Below are 22,545 nucleotides of genomic sequence, written 5' to 3' on the forward strand. Positions count from 1 at the left end.
CTCTGGGGTGAAATCACTAGCTATCCTCCTTCCCAATGAAGACCATACCGCATTACAGAAACTCCACTATAACCAAATGAGACACTTCATACTTACGAAACCACTCCTGAGAAAGGGAAATAGAGTACTCACCACCAGTTTCGAACAAAACTGATCAACACACTCCCTAAACCGCAAACACATCTCCATTATGTACTCTCTGTTACAAACCACTCTGCCGACGCACCTTCCACTATACACACTCAGCTGGGAGAAAGAGCTCCCCTCCTTAAAAGCAGAAAACTGGCACACTATCTTCAGGCATATTCATAAGTCCTCCTTAAATTTATCAGCTCAAGAGAGCAGCTACAAGAGGATAGTGTCAGGGTACAGTCCGAAAGAGGTAGAGACTTAGCCGTTCATCCATCCGGACGGTCTGATTTCCCCCTTCCTCGCGGTCTATCCGGTCATGCAAAGCCGGCCGCGAGGGAGTGACTCCCTTTTATAGCATGACGTCCGGAAGTCGACGTCAGGACGCCAACCCGGAACGACCTGTCACTCAATTGCTTCAGGACCAATCAGGACGCCTCGGAGGCGTGTTTACTTATCTGAACGGGCATTTAACAGTGCTTCTTTCATTAGCTCATTGCCCTGTCGTGGTTCTAGCTTGTTCTAGTCACTCAGTGCTCGTGTATTCTAGTTATCCCTCTTGGTTTTGACCCGGCTTGTTTGCTTTACTCTGCTTATCTCTGTTACCCTTTATTCGGCTTGTCTCTCGCTTACCTGTCTTCTGTTACCCTCGACCCCGGCTTGTCTTTGACTATTCTCTACTGTACTACTTACGTTAGTCCGGCCATTCTAAGGTCCGGTATACGTATCTGGCTACTGTTTGTACTCTGCGTGTTGGATCCCTGTCCCGATCCTGACATTACGACAGGGCCAATGGATCCTGCAAGTACAAACAGTCAGCTTGCTTCTCCTGATCCTAGGTTTGAAGCCATGGATCACAGAATGGATCAGATGGCGCTAGCGCTACAGGCATTATTATCTCGTGCCAATAACCCACCAGAGGAGATACGTACTACTCCTATCTCTCCTGTAAGTTCAGGCCTAGAGGTAGCCACAGTAGGTGCTTCTTCTCGCATTACCCCACCAGTACGTTATGGTGGGGCTCCTGAGAAATGTCGTGTTTTTTTAAACCAAATTAGTATCCACTTTGAATTGCAACCTCGCTCCTATCCTACAGATAGGGCAAAGGTAGGATTTATTATCACCTTACTCATTGAGAAGGCTCTGAGATGGGCCAACCCACTATGGGAGAACGATAACCCGTTAGTATATAACTATAACGCATTTGTAGCTGCTTTTAGAAGAACGTTTGACCCTCCAGGTAGAAAGGTTAATGCAGCCAGATCACTGTTGCGCCTGAGACAGGAGAACCGAACACTTGTGGATTATGCACTAGAGTTCAGGTCTCTGGCGTCAGAAGTCAAGTGGAATGAGCAGGCGTATATGGATGTATTTTTGAATGGGCTATCAGATGTAATCCTTGACGAGGTTGCTACTAGAGAACTTCCTGAAAATTTAGAGGATTTAATTTCATTCATTTCTCGTATAGATGAACGTTTAAGAGAGAGACAGAACACTCGAGAGAGGAACCGGAGACCTTCCTTTAGGTTATCCCCCGCATTTCCTAGCCCTGACGCCACGGTCTCTCTGCTTCCTGAACCTATGCAGATAGGCTATACCCGCCTCTCTGAGGAGGAGAGACAGCACAGGAGAAGGGAGGGGTTATGTATGTATTGTGGAGCCAGAGGTCATTTACTCTCGAACTGTTCTAACCGCCCGGGAAACGCTCGCACCTAAGTTTCTCTAGAGGACAGGCCTTGGGTGTTTCTATTTTGTCCTCTACTCCTAATTATAAAGATCACAGGCTTCTGCTACCAGTTTCCTTAACTTGGGAGAAGGAAGTAGTAAAGGCTATGGCGTTGATAGATTCCGGAGCTGCTGAGAATTTTATCGACCAAGCCTTTGCCACTAAACACAATTTCCCATCCCAGTTAAGGGAGACACCCTTGGCCGTTGAGGCCATAGATGGTAGACCACTACTGGACCCTGTTATCTTTCGTGAAACCATACCCATTAACTTAAATGTTGGTATCCTACATGTGGAGAATTTATCTCTTATGCTCATTTCGTCCCCGTCTGTTCCCATAGTTCTGGGGTATCCATGGATGAAGAGACATAACCCTATTATCGATTGGGAATTAGGGGAGATACTCTTGTGGGGTCAGAGCTGCCAGGAGAGGTGTTTACGCAAGGTTTCTCCATTGGCTAATATTAACACACCTGGTAGTCCTACTCAGTCCACAGAAAAACAGATACCGTTCCTGTACCAAGACTTAAAGGCAGTATTCGACAAGAAGAATGCCGATTCTTTACCTCCACACAGGTCATTTGATTGTAAAATTAAGCTTCTACCTGGGACTATGCCTCCGAGGGGTAATGTATATCCTTTATCTGTTCAGGAGAACTCTGTTCTAGAGGAATATATTCGTGAGAATTTAGAGAAAGGATTCATTAGGAGGTCTTCTTCTCCTGCCGGGGCTGGGTTCTTTTTCGTTAAGAAAAAGGATGGCACGCTGAGACCTTGTATTGATTACCGAGGCTTGAATAAAATAACTATCAGAAATGCTTATCCTATCCCATTGATTACCAAGTTGTTTGATCGTCTTAAGGGCTCCAAAATCTTCACCAAGTTAGATCTCAGAGGGGCATATAATTTGGTGAGAATCCATCATGGACACGAGTGGATGACGGCGTTCAATACCCGGTATGGCCACTATGAATACACAGTTATGCCGTTTGGACTTTGCAATGCTCCTGCAGTATTTCAAGATTTGATTAATGAGGTACTTAGGGAGTTTCAACATGATTGTGTTATTGTCTACCTGGACGACATACTGATACACTCTAGGGAGATTGAGACTCACCATAGACAAGTCAGAAAGGTATTACACAAACTTCTGCAACATGGCCTATACTGTAAATTGGAGAAATGCAGCTTTGACCAGTCTCAGATAGACTTTCTTGGTTACGTGATTTCTGGGGAAGGTTTTAAAATGGATCCTGACAAACTCCAATCTATTTTAGATTGGCCTTTGCCCAAAGGACTCAAGGCTATTCAGAGGTTTATTGGTTTTTCCAACTACTATAGGCGCTTCATTAAGGGATACTCTTATATCATTGCGCCTATTACCAATATGACCAAACAAGGGGCTAATACTAGGACCTGGTCTACGGAGGCTCTTGTTGCTTTCAAGACTCTCAAAGAACTTTTTGCTTCTGCCCCCATTCTAGTCCACCCTGATACGACTCTGCCGTTCTTACTCGAGGTCGATGCTTCTGAGACGGGAGTTGGGGCTGTTCTGTCTCAAAGGTTAGGGGTGGACAAACCGTTACACCCTTGTGGGTTCTTCTCTAAGAAATTATCTGGGCCTGAAAGCAGATATGACATCGGCGACAGGGAACTGTTAGCGGTCATTAAGGCTTTAAAGGAGTGGAGACATTTACTAGAAGGGACATTACACCCTGTTACTATTTTAACGGATCATAAGAACTTGTCTTATATTGGGGAGGCTAAGCGCTTATCCGCCAGGCAGGCTCGTTGGTCCTTGTTCCTCACTCACTTTAATTATGTACTTACTTATAGACCTGGTTCTAAGAACTCTAAAGCCGATGCTTTGTCTCGTCAATATGAACCGTTCACTATAACTGAGCCAGTCCTTTCCTCCATAGTTCCTAAGGGTAATATCATCGCTAACACGAATCTCAGGATTCACTCTCCGTTGCTTGCCGAGATCATGAAATTTCAGCATCTTGCGCCCAAACAGACTCCTGGGGATCGACACTTCGTTCCTGCCACTCTCCAACTAGAAGTGTTACGCTGTTTCCACAACAGCAAGGTGGCTGGACATCCTGGCATTCGCAAGACGTATGCTCTGATCTCTAAAGATTTCTGGTGGCCTGAGTTACGTAAAGATATTAAAGAATTCATCGGGGCATGGTTTGTACCAAGACCAAGCAACCCCATTCGCTTCCATGCGGATTTCTGCACCCTTTAGAGGTTCCTGAAAAGCCATGGTCCTGTTTGGCTATGGACTTCATTGTTGATTTGCCTGTCTCTAAAAAGCAGACTGTTATCCTCACTGTGGTGGACAGATTTACTAAGATGGCTCACTTCATTCCCTTACCTAAACTCCCATCTTCGCCCGAATTAGCGGAGATATTCGCTAGGGAGATTTTCCGTTTACATGGGATACCTTCCCAAATTGTATCTGACAGAGGTTCCCAATTTGTTTCCCGTTTTTGGAAATCCTTCTGCTCTCAACTAGGCATCAAATTGAATTTCTCTTCTGCCTACCATCCTCAGTCCAATGGAGCTGCTGAACGCACCAACCAAAAGGTTGAACAATATTTACGTTGTTTCGTTTCTGAACACCAGGACGATTGGGTCGGTTTGATTCCTTGGGCGGAGTTTGCACACAACAATCTCGTCTGTGATTCTACGCATTCTAGCCCCTTCTTCATGAATTATGGCTTTCATCCTTCCATTCTTCCTTCGGAGTCCTCTTCCCAAGGGGTACCGTCGGTGGATGTCCATGTTGCCAATTTAAGGAAGTTATGGGACCAGACTCGACGAATTCTTCTGCACAATTCTATGCTGGTTAAAAAACACGCTGACAAACGTAGAAGGGCAGCACCGGTGTTTGTTCCAGGCGATAGAGTATGGTTAAGTACTAGAAACATTCGGTTAAAAGTGCCTTACATGAAGTTCGCTCCTCGGTATATTGGACCTTACAGGGTACTGACTCAAATTAACCCAGTTGCGTATCGTCTAGCTTTGCCTAATGCCTTACGCATTCCTAACTCATTTCATGTTTCCTTGCTAAAACCACTAGTATGTAACAGATTCTCCTCCACGATCGTCCCTCCTCGCTCTGTTCAGGTGGAGGGTCAGGAGGAGTATGAGGTCAATTCCATCGTCGATTCTCGAATCTCCCGGGGGAGAGTACAATATCTGGTCGATTGGAAATGATATGGTCCTGAGGAGAGAAGTTGGGTACCTCAGGAGGAGGTTCATGCTCCCCGTCTCCGCAGGGCATTTCCCTCTCGCTTCCCTTCTCGTCCTGGTGCCTTCCGCCCGGTGGGCGTATCTGAGAGGGGGGTACTGTCAGGGTACCTGAGGTCTCTACCTCCGAAAGAGGTAGAGACTTAGCCATTCATCTATCCGGACGGTCTGATTTCCCCCTTCCTCGCGGTCTATCCGGTCATGCAAAGCCGGCCGCGAGGGAGTGACTCCCTTTTATAGCATGACGTCCGGAAGTCGACGTCAGGACGCCAACCCGGAACGACCTGTCACTCAATTGCTTCAGGACCAATCAGGACGCCTTGGAGGCGTGTTTACTTATCTGAACAGGGCATTTAACAGTGCTTCTTTCATTAGCTCATTGCCCTGTCGTGGTTCTAGCTTGTTCTAGTCACTCAGTGCTCGTGTATTCTAGTTATCCCTCTTGGTTTTGACCGGGCTTGTTTGCTTTACTCTGCTTATCTCTGTTACCCTTTATTCGGCTTGTCTCTCGCTTACCTGTCTTCTGTTACCCTCGACCCCGGCTTGTCTTTGACTATTCTCTACTGTACTACTTACGTTAGTCCGGCCATTCTAAGGTCCGGTATACGTATCTGGCTACTGTTTGTACTCTGCGTGTTGGATCCCTGCCCCGATCCTGACAGATAGTAAGGTGGCATTATACCCTCTCAAAGCTCCAGACGCTATTCCCCCACTCACCTGACCAGTGCTGGAGATGTCATCAACCATGGGGCAACTCAGCGATATCTGGTGGTCGCGCCCAGTGGTACTGAAGTTCTGGTCTTGTGTGGCTGGATTGATCAATACTGTTCTGGGGACGATCATCCCACTTAAACCGGAAATCTTTATATTTCTTCTTACACCAGACAACTGGATCCAGAAGGTTGAAAGCATTAGAATCATGGTTGAACTTTTACAGTCCCTGGCCAAACAGTATCACCACTACACAGAGACCTGGGACCCCTGGTGCAGACTCCTGACAATTAGCTAACCCTCGCACCAAAGTTAGAACCCCACTCAACCCTCCCCCCCTATATATCCTCCCTTGGCCGCTTCCAAAGATGGAGGTATCATGCAATCAGAGACAGTGACTTGAATTTATATTGCAAATATCGTTCTTGTTATTGTATATGTTGTTAGATTGATGCTCCACTACTTGTTTAACATCCACTACAGTACACTCTACGTTGTATATTGCTTTCTTCGAGAAGCAGAGCACAGCTGAAACACCCCTAGATGAAAGTAACTCAAGGACAACCTCTGAGCGAAGAACTTGGTTTGTGCACTCCACTTTCTAACTGGTATAACCCATTGTGTCGCAAGAAAGGGAATACGGTCTGACTAAGGTCGAAAATTCAGGGGTTGGATACTCGCTGTTCTGCTCCACCATCGATCCCACCCTCTTAACCTGTAAAGATACGTATTTTTATGACTGATGTAGGCATACCAATCATTTCTATGCAATAGTTTATAGTGCTGTGTACAGTTGATCTCAGAACCAGGAATTACTGCTGATGTATTGTACCACATTTTTATGCAATGTAATGTCTTTTCTGAACAAAATAAAAAGGGGGGCGACGACTATGGGAGGGTCAAAATAAACTGTGCTAGGCATTTACATATCATTTTTATTTGTTTACACATTAGTCACTGAGGAGGTTCTCTACGGATATTATGTATACATGGATATTATATATATATTTTATTTATATATATATATATAGAGAGAGAGAGATTTTGCAGTCTAGTGATATGCATCAGGGGTGTTTCTAAAGGAGAATAGGGGGCTTAAAGCCCCAAATGTGGTGCTCTGTAGCCTTGGGTCTTATATCTGGGGGGTATTCAAACCACCAAATCTATTTCTCCTTTGTTACTCTCCCTCCCAGTCTGCCAGTTGAACCCTGTCTGAGTAGCACAGTTATGATAGATGTGTGTGTATTACAGGGCCGGCCTTAGGGGTGTGCGGACTGTGCGGCCACACAGGGCCGGTAGAATAATAATAATAATAAAAAAAAAACATTATTACACCACTGTATATATATTTATGTATATTCCATTAGTTAACGGGACCAAGTGTAGGGCTTTAAGCAGGCTTTAGGAGGCTTGTTTGTGTCAAGCCATGGGTGTTTTGGGGCCCTAGCAACGCCGTTGATAGTCTTTGTTTTTTGCATCCTTTTGGTTTCTTAGAATAGGTTTCCCCAAATTGTTTGTATGGACAATATTTGGATCAGCTGAACCTTTGTGTCAGTGAAATTCTGTTGGCCAAATAAAAAAAAATATATATTTTGGCCAAACTGATTAATGCAAACTGAACTAATATTTACAAAGATCCTAAATGTCCCTTTAAAGGCTGTTTCCCCTACTGTTTGATGACGATTCAGTTTGGAAGAGAAACTGAATGAAGTATCATGCTCTGTAAAATCCTTGGTTTGTCACATGTATCTTACTAGTATTTCTCAAACTAACCCTTGTGCATCATTTCATTATTTACTGGTATGTCCACTGGATGTAAATGAATAATCTCTAAATCCTAAATCATTGGGGGAAATGAGGAATGCTTTAAAGACCATTGATCTGCGTTTAGAGCTGTCAGATTTCTACAGACTCAATAAACACAGTAAACTGACATTTGACTTTTATGATGACAAACATGGGATTCACCTGAATTATACTTAGAGGAGAATATTTTCAAGTTATTGATGTTTAGTAAGTAAAGCAAACTGTGAAGTTTGTCATTTTTGTGTAAATTTATAACGTGGCAAAACCTCTTTTTGTTGATGGATTATTGGTCATCAAGCCATATCCATCACTTTTTCCCAAATGAAATAAATAAGAAAGAAAGTTTTGCTTGGATAAAGTTCAGATAAAAAAAAAATATAAAAAGTAGAAACCAAGATTTTTTTTCCCTTGGGAAAGTACAGCAGTAAATTGTTCTTTATGATCGATACAGCACATTGGGGAAATAGCAGCTCTACAGATAGTTCGAAAAAACATATTTAAATCATTACAAAGTGTGTGGATGTAACATTTATTGTGTATAAAATGCCCATATTAAAGTAAATATATCGAAATGTACTTTCAAATATTTTTGTCCCCAGTGATCATATTTTATCAAAGTCAAGAGCAATACTTTTGTTTTTGTGAACTTTCTTCAAAGGTAGTTAGAAGATAGTATGATAATCCCACCAGATCACTTCAAAGAGGGCCCTGTGAGGGCAAGGTGACTGGGAGTTTGGAACACTGAATCATCTCCCAAAACCTCTATGCTAATAATATTGTAGATAATATTGGGTCTTTGGGACCTTCTTAAATAAAAAAAGTTAGTGCATTAGAGTTTTGGAGAAAAAAAAAGAAAACATTGACATTTACCTTGCAGACTTTTGTGTGAATTTATATATCGTGAAAATAAATTTCGGAAAAATAACCCATATGCAATTTAAAAGTTCATTTTTCTAGAACAATGGCCTAGATTTAATAATCCTTCCAAATGATTCAATACTATTAAAAAAAACTTTCCAAATGATTTATTTAAAAAAAAATCCACATATACTTTAATAATGACTTCTGTAGCTAAATCACTTGCAAGGTTTTTTCTAACAGAATTTAATTATTTGGAAAATTGACTAAATTGTGGTCAATGTCTGTTATTTTCTTTATATAACATATAACATATAATGCTTCTTGTGATATTTACATATTAATACATAGCCTATGTTTTTGGTATTGCCCTCATGATGATATATTTGAAAGAAAACATGGTATAATGATTACACAATACACATAGGTAAGGTATTTTAGAGAAAATAATTGTATAAAATAGTATTAATTTAAGAAAATATTTTTCAATAACACAACATATAAACATTATGAAAAAAGCCCTGTGAAGTCGTGAAATGCATCAGTGTTATACTTTTATACTTTGTTTTATCGTTTAACCCCTTTAAAGTTATTACAATAAAATGTTTGAATTTTTAGTATCCCTGGACCATCTTAATTTTTTTTCTGCCATCATATCCCTTGGTTGAAAATGTACCACCTATACATTGAGCAAAACCATTACTTTGCTCCAAAACGGGTAGGTACATTTCTATTTATTTTGCACTTTACTGTGTTACAGTGAGCTCTATATTCTATTCTTATGCACATATTACCACAGTGAGGACTCCAGCCACCAATATATCCATGAGTGGAGTTTATAACACTTTACGTTATTTACTGAGAGCCACTAGAATGCTCCATCAAATGTGAGTGTGATTCTAATTATTTACTCACCTAATTCGGATTACTCAAATATAGTGCAGGAATTAGATATTTTTCGTGAGAGAAGGCATCTTTGGTGTGCCATTTGTTGTTAAGGCAATGTTAATTTTTAAAATGTATTTTTACATTATTTTGAACTTATTTAGACTTTATATATGTTCTGTATGAAGTAAAGGACAAATGAATCAATGCTTACTCCCCACTAATTAGTAAAAAAAAAATATTAATGAAAGTCTTTTGTCTTGGCCTCATTTTTTGAATTTTTTGACTGTATTATAAGATAATGCATTAAAATATTTATTTAAATACTCGGGATTCACAGCTGCTTCCTTTAGTTCCAACCAGACCAGGAAGTAGATGAAAAGTTCTCAACCAATCCATGAACTGCAGACCAGGAGTTTATGTGATATCTATTTCAGCACTGAGACAGGTTCATTTATGCAACGATGCAAACCACAGCCCAAAAGTGATAGATCTGGTTCTGCTAGCTTACTGTGAGTTCATGAACCCCGTCCATATGTGTCATGATACAGATCCTACTTTATTCATGTTTGTCAACGAGTTGAAGCAGGTGGGAACTTGTACGATGTCTGACATTTATTTGAGTTGGGCTTACAGCTGAATTGCTTTTATGCAGATTGAAGTGGGTATAGGACACTTTGTGCCGAAAGACAAGACATTTTGCATCATTACCACTGCAAAGGGCATACGGTTTCATATGACATAGAGCTGAGAGGCGTGCAATTAATAAAGTAAAATAAAACTGCACTAGTAATTACTATTTGTCCATGAGCACTTGTAGTAATTTACTAATCAAATAAAGATTTGTTAGTAAATATCATAACTGCACAAACATATTAATTAAGAACTATCTACACAGTACATAATGACTGAGAACATATTAAAAACACGGTCATTTGTTCTTTTATGATGATATTTTGTGAAAGTGATGTTACTATGATGTTTACCATGAAAGGACAATAATATTCACCATTTTTAGTTTTGGTGTTTAAGGAGCAAATAGTGGAAAATAGTGGAAATGAAAAGGAATTGTGACTATTTTTTTTTTTTTTTTAAAACACTTCGTTTTCAAGATCGTGTTTTCAGTTTTGTTAGTATGTGCCTGCCCTTGCAGTACAAATAAAATCAGAGTAAGCATAAATCTCAAACCACTACATTCTAAAACTTTATGTTTACGGGTGATTTGTTACGATAGCTATGCAAATAAAGTGTATAAGTCTTGTTAAAATCTATAAAACCAAAATATTATTTAATACAATGCAAAAAAAAATCATTAAAGGAATATTTAAAAATGTATATTTTTAAGGATGTCTATACTTGGATGCCACCCAGAATGATCGAGATTAAATTAATTCTTCCACAGAGTGCTGTGTTCCTTCTCTCTCACTGTATCCGAGATACATCCACTAAGTTATTCAACCATCTATATGCATATGTTTAAATGCATATGTTTAAATGTCTTCAGTGGTTTAAACATGGCTAAGCATCCCCTAGCATTTGATTATTTTAGGCATGGATATCTCACTGTTTCAATAGAAATTGGCACTTATATAAATTACTCTTGTTACACCTCCCTAGCTGTCAATCAGACAACCGGTCCTGTTACTTCCTGGTTGTTTAGCTCAGTGGAGATAAACTCAAGAGGCATCAATTGCTCAGAGCTCCTGCCTTGGAAAGACTTCTCATTGAGCTTCATTGGGAAGTCTGTGATTGGACAGCCATAGAAAATCTGGACAAAAAGGTGCGGGCTTCAAAAGGCAGAAGATAACAGATCTGCAAGCTTTGTAAGCTGTTTTAAAATTTACTCCCAAAAATAAATGCATAATTAAATGCATGCAGGTTTACATTTGGGGTATAGCTACTAAATATTTTTTTTTTTTTTTTATTTGGGCAGTGGAGCGCTACTTCAAGATGATAAGAGTTCAAAGTAATACCTATCCATATTTATCTGATATATGTGATGGAAAAAGTTGCTGGGTTTTCCATTTCTTCAATATAGACAAGATTTATTTTGTTTTAGCGTATTGCCAAAACTAAGGGAAAGGATTAAATTATTATCCATATCTTTTTTCCACTTCTATGATAACTAATATTTTGGGAATAAGTTCCTGAATATAAAGTAAGCCCTGATGTTCTCTCCTGGTTGGTTTTTCTAAAACGTTTCTGTTGATGATCCTAATCCCTTATTGACTCCAATTTCACTGCTAAAGGTGTTAACTCCAATATATATATATATATATAAAGATAAGATTTTAATTGCTGCCTGTTGAGTATCGTATTATATTTTCTGCTGTCAAAATCCATTATTTGTTCATTTTGTTTGGAACTTTGTGTTACAGATAATACATGTGACGAAAACATAATTTTTTTTTAGTACAGTCCATCGCTTGTACGAGATAATAAAAAAATTGGATTTGTGAAAAGCAAATTGTAGTGAGAGAGATGACCGATATAATTTTAATTAAAATACTATACCATACTGCAATTACGAAGCTTTAATTGAATTGTGATCTTTATGAAAATTACCATGAATAAAGATTCAACTGTAATTATTCAAATTCAGGCATAATCATTGTGGGCATCATCTTTCACAGTCCTGACATATGTGAAGCAAACTCTAAATTTAAAAAGTATGCATAAAATAAATTAAGCTGTGAGCTATGACAAACTGATGTATTATATTTAATGTTTTCTTGCGAGAAGACCTTTTTTTTTCTCGTTCTGGTTTTGCATCATTTTCACAATTCTGTCCAATTAAAAAAGCAAATACTTAATTATCCAACTGAAATTTTCTATGAACATCGGTAATGCAGATTTTTAATTAGCAGATACCAGTTTGTTTTACTTAAGTGTCAGGAATACAAAGATGCATTCCCAATAAAACATATAGTGTTTAACGATTAGGTGACCCTCAGATCGCATGGGAATAATGTTTTTGCTCACCTTTTCTCCCATGCACACACCAGTCTTACCACGTCTGGCTCCTCCTCCGTAACTAAGATCAAAAGTCTTGACCTCAGCCAATCCAATGCATTCCCTTAGGAAAGCATTGAGAGGGTATTGCACATGCACGGCAGAACTGAGCACTATGCCAATCAGCATCTCTTTTAGGGGACCGTTTAGCACCTCCGTGCAGAGCGTTAAGATGCTTAACACCAGTAGCTGTCTGAGTGACTGCACCTAGAGGTGTTACCAAGCAGCAATGTAAACCCTGCCTTTTCTCTGAAACGGCAGTGTTAACATTAAAACACCTCAGTCTGCAGGGACATGCTATAGACACCAGAACCACTAAATTAAACTGTAGTGAGTCCGGTGACTATAGTGTCCCTTTAATGATGTCTACCTAATAAATACAGTATTTAGTAGGCCGAATGGGCGCATGTTCAAGGTTAGAACCCAAAAACAAAATGCTCCAAACCCACTCTTGTGTCTGTTTTAGAGAGAATGTAGTAAAATGCACCAAACATGAGCAGCTGATTTTTAGTATATATACTTACTTACAAATATATGTGTTTTCACATGTTGCCACATTTCTATTAATTCTATTGTTGGGTAAAATTTCAGAGGGCTCCAGTAGAAGTTCTTTCTGGGACTCAACTGAAAAGTGTTCCTCTAAAGAAGCGGATGATATTAAGGAATTTCTCTAACAAATAATCTCATATTTGTTCTAAAGGTTGAATATGTAAAAAGTGAGTTGAGGACCACAGATGTATGATAGTTCCTGAAAAAAATGCTCTAGCTTTAATATACCTATTTTGATATCCACCCCCCACCTGTGAGGGTCTAAAAGGTGAGATTTACTTATCTTTACTAATTCGCTGTTCTAAACTCATGACGACCAATCCGCCTATGTGGCAGAAATCTTAAAAGATGATCATTACAGCCAAACTAAATATTCCCTATTAAGAAGCATCGGGAGGCTAGTGCACATGCTCCGCAGATTGCAGCGCTTTGCCAATGAAATGCTGCAAATCTGACTCGGTTCCTACAAGGTAATTGCTTCTTGTTAATGTCTGGAAGACAGTCACTAGAGGTGTGGTCCTCTAACCCTCAAACCCTGAATGAAAACATGTTTTACATTGCTGGGTTAAAACTACAAAGCCAATGTATCCAGTATTTCCACATTACAGCTTAGGGTGTTATGGTCCTCTTGGGTTAAATTTGTGTTGAGTCCAACTAGGTTTGGTCCTTTTCACATTGTCATGACTCTGTTGTCATCAATATCAGTTTTAAAGCAAAAGCTGCGCTGACAAGTGGAACAAGAAGCTATTCTTTGGGAGAAATAAAACAATCCTTAAACTTTCATCCACAACGTGAACTGGAAAAATAAAAAGTTACTTATTTAATGAATACAATACAGCTTTCCAAAGATCACATCCCAGGTGATGGTCTTTAACACAACTATAGATATACACAAACAAACAATCTGATACAGCTAATATTTTTAACCCCTTAAGGACCAAACTTCTGTAATAAAAGGGAACCATGACGTGTCACACATGTCACGTGTCCTTAAGGGGTTAAAGCATAGTGTAATACTGTTGCAATATGGATAAGTGGCACTGTGATAGATTACATGCACAAGCGTGTAGAATTTCAAATTTCAAACGCTTGTCGTCACCACTGTTAGTCACCAAGAAGAGAAGAGGTTATGTCCACCCATCACGCGTTTGAAATTCTACGCGCTTGTGAGTGTAATCCATCACAGTGTCACTTATCCATATTGTGACAGTGTTACACTATGTTTTGTTACATTTTTAAATGTTTTTTCTTTTAGAAATATCAGCCGTATCTCAGATTGTTTGTGTATATCTATACTTTAGGAGAAACCTATGGCCTATGGCCAACTATATTGCAGTGTGTTTTGGTAGTGTTCCATTCAACAATCTTAGATACATGACTCTCTAGGGCTGTAATTATCCGTGAGTAGACCTTTTTTTGTAATTTAGATGCACACACTAAATAGTATACTCAAATCCTGGAGCCTTGCAACATTTCTGTCTTTGTCTTGACATAGCAATAGAAGAGCTACAGAATCATTTATTTTTCGGATTTATTTGTAAAATCTACTGCAAGTCACATATTATATTTCATCATACGTCTGCCCTTGAAAATCGAATACATGAAGCTAATTCTATATTCTTTCCTTTTTGCATCTTATAAACTACAAAATATATATTACGCTTGAATATTTTGAAATATTCTGCTGTGACCTGACAAGTTCGGGTTTGCAGAGAGCATAAAAAATACTTGACTGTCAAAATATTGTTTATTTTTAGTCAAAACAGAGTAGAGTTCTGCCCTTTAGGAGAGAGCAAGAGACAGGTATGTGAGGTAGAGGTTACTCTGGGAGGCCATAAGCTTTCCTAAGGAGATGGGTTTTAAGGCACTTCTTAAATGGTTGAAGACTAGGGGAGAGTCTGATGGCGGTCGGCAGGCTATTCCATAGGAAGGGAGCCACTCGCGAGAAGTCCTGCAAGCGTGAGTTGGCCGTATGGGTGCGAGCAGCGGACAGGAGGTCACGGGCAGAGCGGAGAGCCCGAGAAGGGGCATACCTCTGGATCTGTGAAGAGATGTAAGAGGCGCTAGAATTGTTCAGTGCTTTATAGGTATGGGTTAGCACTTTGAATTGACTCCTGTAGGATACAGGAAGCCAATGTAAGGACTGACAGAGGAGTGAGGTGTGAGAGGACCGACTAGAGAGAAAAATCAGTCTGGCGGCAGCATTCATTACAGACTGTAACAGGGCAATACGGCTTTTGGGAAGACCAATTAGGAGAGGGTTACAATAATCCATGCGGGAAATTGCTAGAGCATGGACAAGCTCCTTGGTAGCATCTTGCGTAAGAAAGGGGTAGATGTGGCTATGTTTTTAAGATGGAATCTACAGGATTTGGCAATATACTGGATGTGAGAATCAAAGGTGAGGTCAGAATCAAGTATGACGCCAAGACAGCATGCTTGCAAGGATGGGCTTATGTGGATACCACTAACTTGAAGGCAGAGCGAAAGAGGAGGATCAGTATTAGGAGGAGGAAAGACAAGGAGCTCAGTTTTAGAGAGATTGAGTTTAAGAAAGCGGGAGGACATCCAGTCAGAGATGGAATAAAGGCAAGCAGTGACACGTTGCAGGACGGCAGGGGTGAGGTCCGGGGAGGAGAGATACATCTGGGTGTCATCAGCGTACAGGTGGTAGTGGAATCCAAATGAGGTAATACGTTTGCCAAGAGAGGCAGTATAAAGATAAAATACAAGGAGACCAAGGACAGAGCCTTGGGGGACTGCAACCGAGACAGGTTGCATGATTACGTAACCAAATTTGTCAGATTGCTTTTAAGAAATAATCATAAGCAATGTGCACAGCATGGATCTTGAGCTACTCTGTAAATATTTTTTTTTCTTTCCTTGTCTGTAGGCGAGATGGGATGGTTTGACAGGTCGAATCACCTTCAATAGAACGGATGGATTAAGAAGAGATTTTGATTTGGATATTATTAGCCTCAAGGAAGATGGGATGGAAAAGGTATTCAATAGCTTTCTTTAATTCCCCTTTAGACTGTGAAACCAACTGCCTATGTTTATAAAAGGTACATCAGGTCAAATTAAACTCTGTTATTTAGAAATGTTATACATTATATATTATTATTACAGGTTTAATTCTTATCACACATAAAGCCATTGTAGAAGAGAAATTAAATGTGACACCCACGTGAAAATAAGTTATCTGTGTGCATAATTGTTTGTGTTTAATAAGTGGAGTGGAGGTGGATGGGAGACTAAATTAAAATATTTGGGGCTTCAACACATACAAAAAAGGAGGCAAGTGGTATTCTTAACCCTTTAGTGTCTCTCTGTACCCTCTGCCCCCCTCCCCCCTCCCACATCCCAATGAAGGGGTTAAAAAAAACTTTTTTCACTATCCTTAATCCAAAACCATGGTCCCTCGGTGCTGGGAATACCTCCTGCAAAGTTATCACGAGGGGGAACCTAATATGCATAGGATAGCATTGGAACAATGCTTTTCTATAGGGCTTTGGTAGACATTGGATGTCCTCATGCAAAGTAGGAGTATATTGACTTACACACACATTAACTTTCTAACATATGTATAATTTTGTTTAAAATGATTGGGAATGGTTAATATGAACTCAATCAGACAGTAAACAGTACTGTCACTCCCCTGAATGTAACAGTTTCTCATTTGTCACACCAATAAACACTATTGCATTTAGCTTACTGACTGTTCCAGTGCATCTTATAACCCCATGATGCTCCAGCCATGCTCAGAATTCTGCACAGATACATCTGCATTCAGGAATTCCTACTGCATACAGGATCACATGGTTATCCAAATTACCATTCCATACCTAGTATGCTTGTAGGGTGTGTGAATTTAAAAAACAAATTGGGAAAAGTGAGAAAGTAAAAAAAAATTGCACAACCAATAGCTGATTTTTAATGGGCTTATGTGGTTTTGAGAATATTTCCCAGCTAATAGTTTCTCTTTAAGACAAGAAATTATTTTGATTCACAAAGGCTACATTGGAGATTATGTAATTATCGTCGAGGTTCAACAGACTCTTTTTAACTCCTGATACTGGCTGTTGAGCCTTTTTACAATAAAGCAGACCACAAACTCCTCTGTTGTATCATGCAAGCTCTGTAGGCACCAGTCTCTTTTTAACACGGGATCAGTAGTCTATTTCTTCTCGGTAAATTGATGTATCTCATCTACTCCAGGTGAATGTTGATATAGTTCATACATCAAAGTCAATCTTTAGAATCGCTGCTGACTCTGATTGCTATTTTCATGCCTAGAGGTTACTCCTGAGCTGCTGCTGAATTTTCAGCATATTAGCCAACATCTGACCAGATCTTAAACAGCTCGAGGTCCCACGATGAGTTATTTGACAGCTTCCGTTGGTATTTTATAATGGCTTTTGATCCGGATCACACATTTACTTTTGGAAAGTAAAATACCTTTTGTTCCTCTGCCTAATTTTTATTTTATTGAATGTCATAAACAATTCAATCATTTGTATCCCGATAACCACATTACCACTCGCTGTAGTGTTCACTAGACGAGTCAGGAGAACATTTACATAGGAAAACCTTTTATCTGATTTTCGAGAGTAATATCTTCTCCATTAACCAAATGGCACAAATCACTTCTCATAAATATGCATTCACATGAGAATATAGAATCAGCTATTGTAAAAGGTTTCTAACAGTTTGAATTTGTATTTCTCTTAGTGTTAAGTATATTAAAGAAACGAGCAAGGTTCACAAATTGCATGATACAATTTAATTTACTAGAGCCCTATGCAGTAGCAGTTTCGCATTTGTGATGTTTAGGGATTTTTATTTAGAAAGTTTGGGAAAAGTGGAAAGTTGTATATCTGTTTTTCTATCTATAACGTTTAGGCAAAATGCAGAGAAAATATAAAGTAGATAGAACATTTCAAAACAGACTAGCAATGCTGGTATCTTAAAGATCCCATAGATGCACTTTAGATCTCCTTACATATGCACATTAAAAGGCAAGTATTAAAGGAACACTCCAGACCCCTAAAGCAGTTCGGTATGTATGGAGAGTGTGTCCTGCATTGGGAAGTCTGATTGGACAGTCACTGAAAGTTCTGGCGGGGTATATTTGCAAAACATTTTTATATTTATTTATTTATATTATATATATATATATATATATATATATATATATATATATATATATATTTATATATATGGGCAGTGGCGGAGTGTCCCTTTAAGCAGGAAGATGCATGTTACCATCAACACCTGTTAGGAAATGGCAAAGTCCGGCAGGAAAATCTCCACCCATTGATACAAATTTCCCCAAATTAAATTAACTTTAGCTAGAAATATTCCAAATGTCAGTGACCGTAGAGAGCTGCATTATGTTTTTCTGGTTTTCAGGAGATGGAAACCTAGCAAGTTATTTCTTTGCTCTGAATTGCGATAGGCAAAAGGAGTCATGAGTCTTCATCTTGCTTTTACGTAGTCTTATTCCCTGACAGTTCTCTTGTTCGGATAAAAGAATTCAGATAGAAATTGCAGAAAAAATTGAAAATGTAATTTTTTTTTTACAAATATAAAATAGATTTCAGTAAAGGGTTTAATGTTTTATTTTTTTTATTTTTTTATTTATTAAAATAGCACATCACGGTGAGCCTGCGACAGTACATAATTAATTCTGTGCACATCGGTCTATATCTGGGAACTTTTTTTACTACTTCAATCAAGACAGCTGGGTAGAAAGAGAAGGGTCTGAGAGAAAAAGTGTTTAACCGAGAGAAACAGTAATTAGCTTTCAGACCAAGGGTTTCAAGATCAAACCTGGGGAGATTCTAGCCATATACCACACATTATTTTCTACATACATTTCATGTACAGAAAAAAATGAAGAAAAGGAAACAAGTTTGTAAGTGATGTTCTTCAGTGTTAAAGGGATACTATAGGCATCAAAATAACATTATCTTAATGAAGCAGTTTGTGTTTATAGGTCACATGTTTAGTTTATAGGAATGTGTATAGAGTTCCTGCTCTGTAAATTGAACTTTAGTCACACACACAGGAGGCTCCTGGAGGGATTAGAAGGCTATTAACCGAGCAAGAGATACAACATTCTAAATTAAACAGAATGTGCAATAAAGGAAGTTTAAAGTTTAGATCTCTCTTTACAGGAAGTGATTAGGACAGCTGTGCAAGTCACATGCAGGGAGGTGTGACTAGGGCTGCATAAACAAAGTGATTCAACTTCTAAATGGCAGAGGATTAAACAGTGAGACTGCAGGGACATGATCTATAAACTAAAACTGCTTCATTAAGTGATTGTGACATAGTGTTCGTTTAGTATATATGGCTTTCTTTATGGAAAAACTTATCTTCACCTGTGCCTATGTCACCACAGTTACCATTAACACATTAAAAATGTGTTAAAAAAAATAATTATTTTCTGTTCCTTACTTGTAGTACCCCACAGAATGATTTTTGATCTGTCTTACCATTCATCCACCCATCATTTGTCTGTCAACCCATCCAAATATAATAGAAAAATAAAAAATGTTTCCACTATTTAATAAAACAAAACAACTAAAACATTAGCTGTTGCATAATTCCCTTCGAGCCTGTGTCTATATGCTCTGCAGAAAATGTATCACTATTATTAAATTCATTTGTTAAGCTTAGTCTTACCAGAATTAATTTATGTCATGGCTAAAATCTAGAATGGCAGTGGTCCCAGAACTAGATTGTAAAATCCAACCCCTTTGAGTAAGATTAATGGCCCGTGCCTTCAAACAGACATACGCAGAATTATTTTGAAATCAGTTGTAAAATAGTCCGTGTAACGATTCCTTGGGGAGTTGCAGTAAAAAAATATATATATGGATCGCTCACAATTAAAATTCCAGACTAGAAGAGAAACTATAATTTCTCTGAGTGGCAAAGTAAGTATAAATCACACTTGCATCAGCATCGTGTCTGTACCAACATCTTTCCATGATGCTCTGGGAGAGCTTTGGCATGCTATGTTTCTAATGTCATATACCATTACATGATCTCTTAGACCTTCTCACATCTGCCGTCTTAGTAGTTAATGTGAAATGTTGTGCCAGCAATGTTAATAAGTAAATAAAAATAGTTTTGTGTTCAAATTCACACCTATTCGTAAAAAGAAAAAAAGAGAGAAATTTTACAGCTCCATTTTGAAGTATTATTTGAGTTCTGTTTGCGAGATATTATAGTATGAAAGCAGTATTTATTGCTATCAGATGTTATGTTTTTCCCAGCAACTCACTAAAGTCAATTATATGAAAGACAAATAGAAATGATACCATCCTGCAAAAATAAAAAAGTTGGATTTTATAAGAAGTAAGCCGCAGGCTCTTGAAATATAAGATTATAGACGTCACACAGGCAGCTTTGATTTAAAAAATAGAGAGCAATGATAAAAAGCAGTGTAGTAGAAACATCAAAGACAAATACAGATACAAAGCACTTACAATAACAACAGGGACATTGATATATGATTAATTTAAACTAGGTTGGTGTGAATAACGATCGCAGTAGGCAAGTATTTCCTATGTTTAGTGGACCTCACCCCAAGAAAAGAACATGGCATTTCTCTAAAACAGATGGAGAGGGGTGGAAGACAGATTAGAGATAGAGAGTACTCTTTTAACATAAACAAGAGTTTTGAAGCAACAATAATCTGTAAAATGTATTTTCTCTAGGGTAGGGGTGTCTAACATATGGGACATGGGTTGGATTTGCTTCAGAGCACATGAATCTGGCCAATAGCCTAAATATGTAATTAACTGTATCATTTATTTTATTTACATTTTTCATACTATATCCCTTGCTACATTAGCAATTTTGTAGCTCAAGCAACAACAACCCTAATAACCATTGAAAATGGTAATTCGGCATTTCTCCAAACTCATGGCAGTATCATTGTGTTCTACATATACACTTGACCATCCAACCTCACTACATGTTCTCTTATCTTTGATGCTACTTTCAAGGAAACTGGAACATAATTGAGCATATACGCCTACATCAGACCCTGTTGACTTTGTGATTTAGAGCATTCAATACAGAAAGGTTTGTGGGGTCTGCTCAGCTAGCCCTGGCAATCTGCCTTGGTCAGGTAGAAGGTTTAGGTTTTTTTTGTAGGAAACATTTTCCCTTTTTCGAACTCCCATTCCCCAAACTGAGTGTTGCATTGGAACACACAGAGCCACTGAATATATTCTTGTTTATTACTGGTATTTCCCAAATGCTTGTCCTTACCTTCTTTCCTTTTTTTTGTCTTAATAATATAAAGCAATATATATATATAAGCATTCTGTGTTCTACAGGGCAGGTTGGAAACATATTAACTGCGAAAACAACAAAGATGTACCTGATTTCTTGGGAATTCAAAGTTCCTCATTAAGTATTAAGAAAAAGCATAACAGCAGTAACTTCAAAGAAAGTAGGTGGTAGGAGTTCATAAAGATTGAGAGGGGTCAGGGAGGGGAGGAACATATCAATTAGGAGGAGTATAAGAGAAAATAGGGGAGAGAAACTAGTATTGATGAGGAATGGCAACAGGGAAACTGGTGTATTCAGTCAAGGAGATGATCATCTAAAAACAGCAGCAGATAAGTGGGCAGCATAGTCCATTCATAATGTTCATATGGACATATCGTGATGCTGCTACATCTACCATAGTTATTATCTGTTCATGTCTGAGCTGAGTGATCCATTGAGCAAATGAAGATAGGCAGATTCTCTTCAAAAGGACTGGAATTACAAACCTGGCAGCTTTCATAACGTGTTTGACTCTTATACTTATTTAACCCTATCATAAACTTGTGACTGGGCCGTGCTCACCTGTTGAACACAGTTAAGTGTTTAACCATTAAAAAAGTTTTGACTCTTAGCAGTAGGACACCACCAGAAGACGTCTGGCACCATAACTACTCCAGCAGGATGAGTATGTTGGTGCCATTTGGTTCTTGGAGCGCTTGAACCAGTTAGTAGCAAACTGATATTAGAAGATAGCTATGATATCCAGGTCTGTATAAGATGTGGATAGAAGCCCTTAATAACTGAACACATTTTTTAGACTCAACTTGGAACTTGGAACTTGGAGTAGAGATATTTGAGCAACAATTTGTTTTTTTTTGTTTTTTTTAGATTTGTTCCATATTTGCAATTACCTATCCAAATAGCGATCTGAGATGTAAAAATAGAGATCTGGTATATAAAAATAGAAATCGAGGGGGGGAGGCGGAGCCTAACTGCCAAGCAGGACAGACGTGCTGTGAATCAGCTCCTGCACAAAGCGACAAAACTGGGGATAAATACCCCGAAAACAGACACAATTCTGAGCCGGAGGGCACACAACGAGTCAAGGGACCTAAGGGGCATCGAATTAACCTACAAACAAGATTTACACTGCCTGGGAACCCGAACAACAGCACACGGGGCCTACATGCGACCGAGCCAGGTAGAGGTGGCCAATCTCCTGGATGGTAAAGCCGAGTACAGCCCCTTATGCACACTCGCCTCTTTCCCCCCCCCCCCTCTGGACCGGTGGGGGTCATCCCGGTCCACACGCAACTCAAATA

General features: G+C 39.0%; 1 protein-coding gene across 6 annotated transcripts in view; it reads left to right on the plus strand.

The window, feature by feature from the left end:
- GRIK1 (glutamate ionotropic receptor kainate type subunit 1) overlaps positions 1 to 22,545 on the plus strand; it is a 479,351-nt gene that overhangs the window by 345,041 nt on the left and 111,765 nt on the right. For all 6 annotated transcript variants that reach the window (XM_063448077.1, XM_063448103.1, XM_063448095.1 and 3 more), the window contains one exon: positions 15,825 to 15,932. In XM_063448077.1, coding sequence (XP_063304147.1) covers positions 15,825 to 15,932 — 108 coding nt within the window. The remainder of the gene's footprint in view (positions 1 to 15,824; positions 15,933 to 22,545) is intronic.

The sequence above is a fragment of the Pelobates fuscus genome, chromosome 1 (assembly GCF_036172605.1).
Source record: "Pelobates fuscus isolate aPelFus1 chromosome 1, aPelFus1.pri, whole genome shotgun sequence".
NCBI lineage: Eukaryota > Metazoa > Chordata > Amphibia > Anura > Pelobatidae > Pelobates > Pelobates fuscus.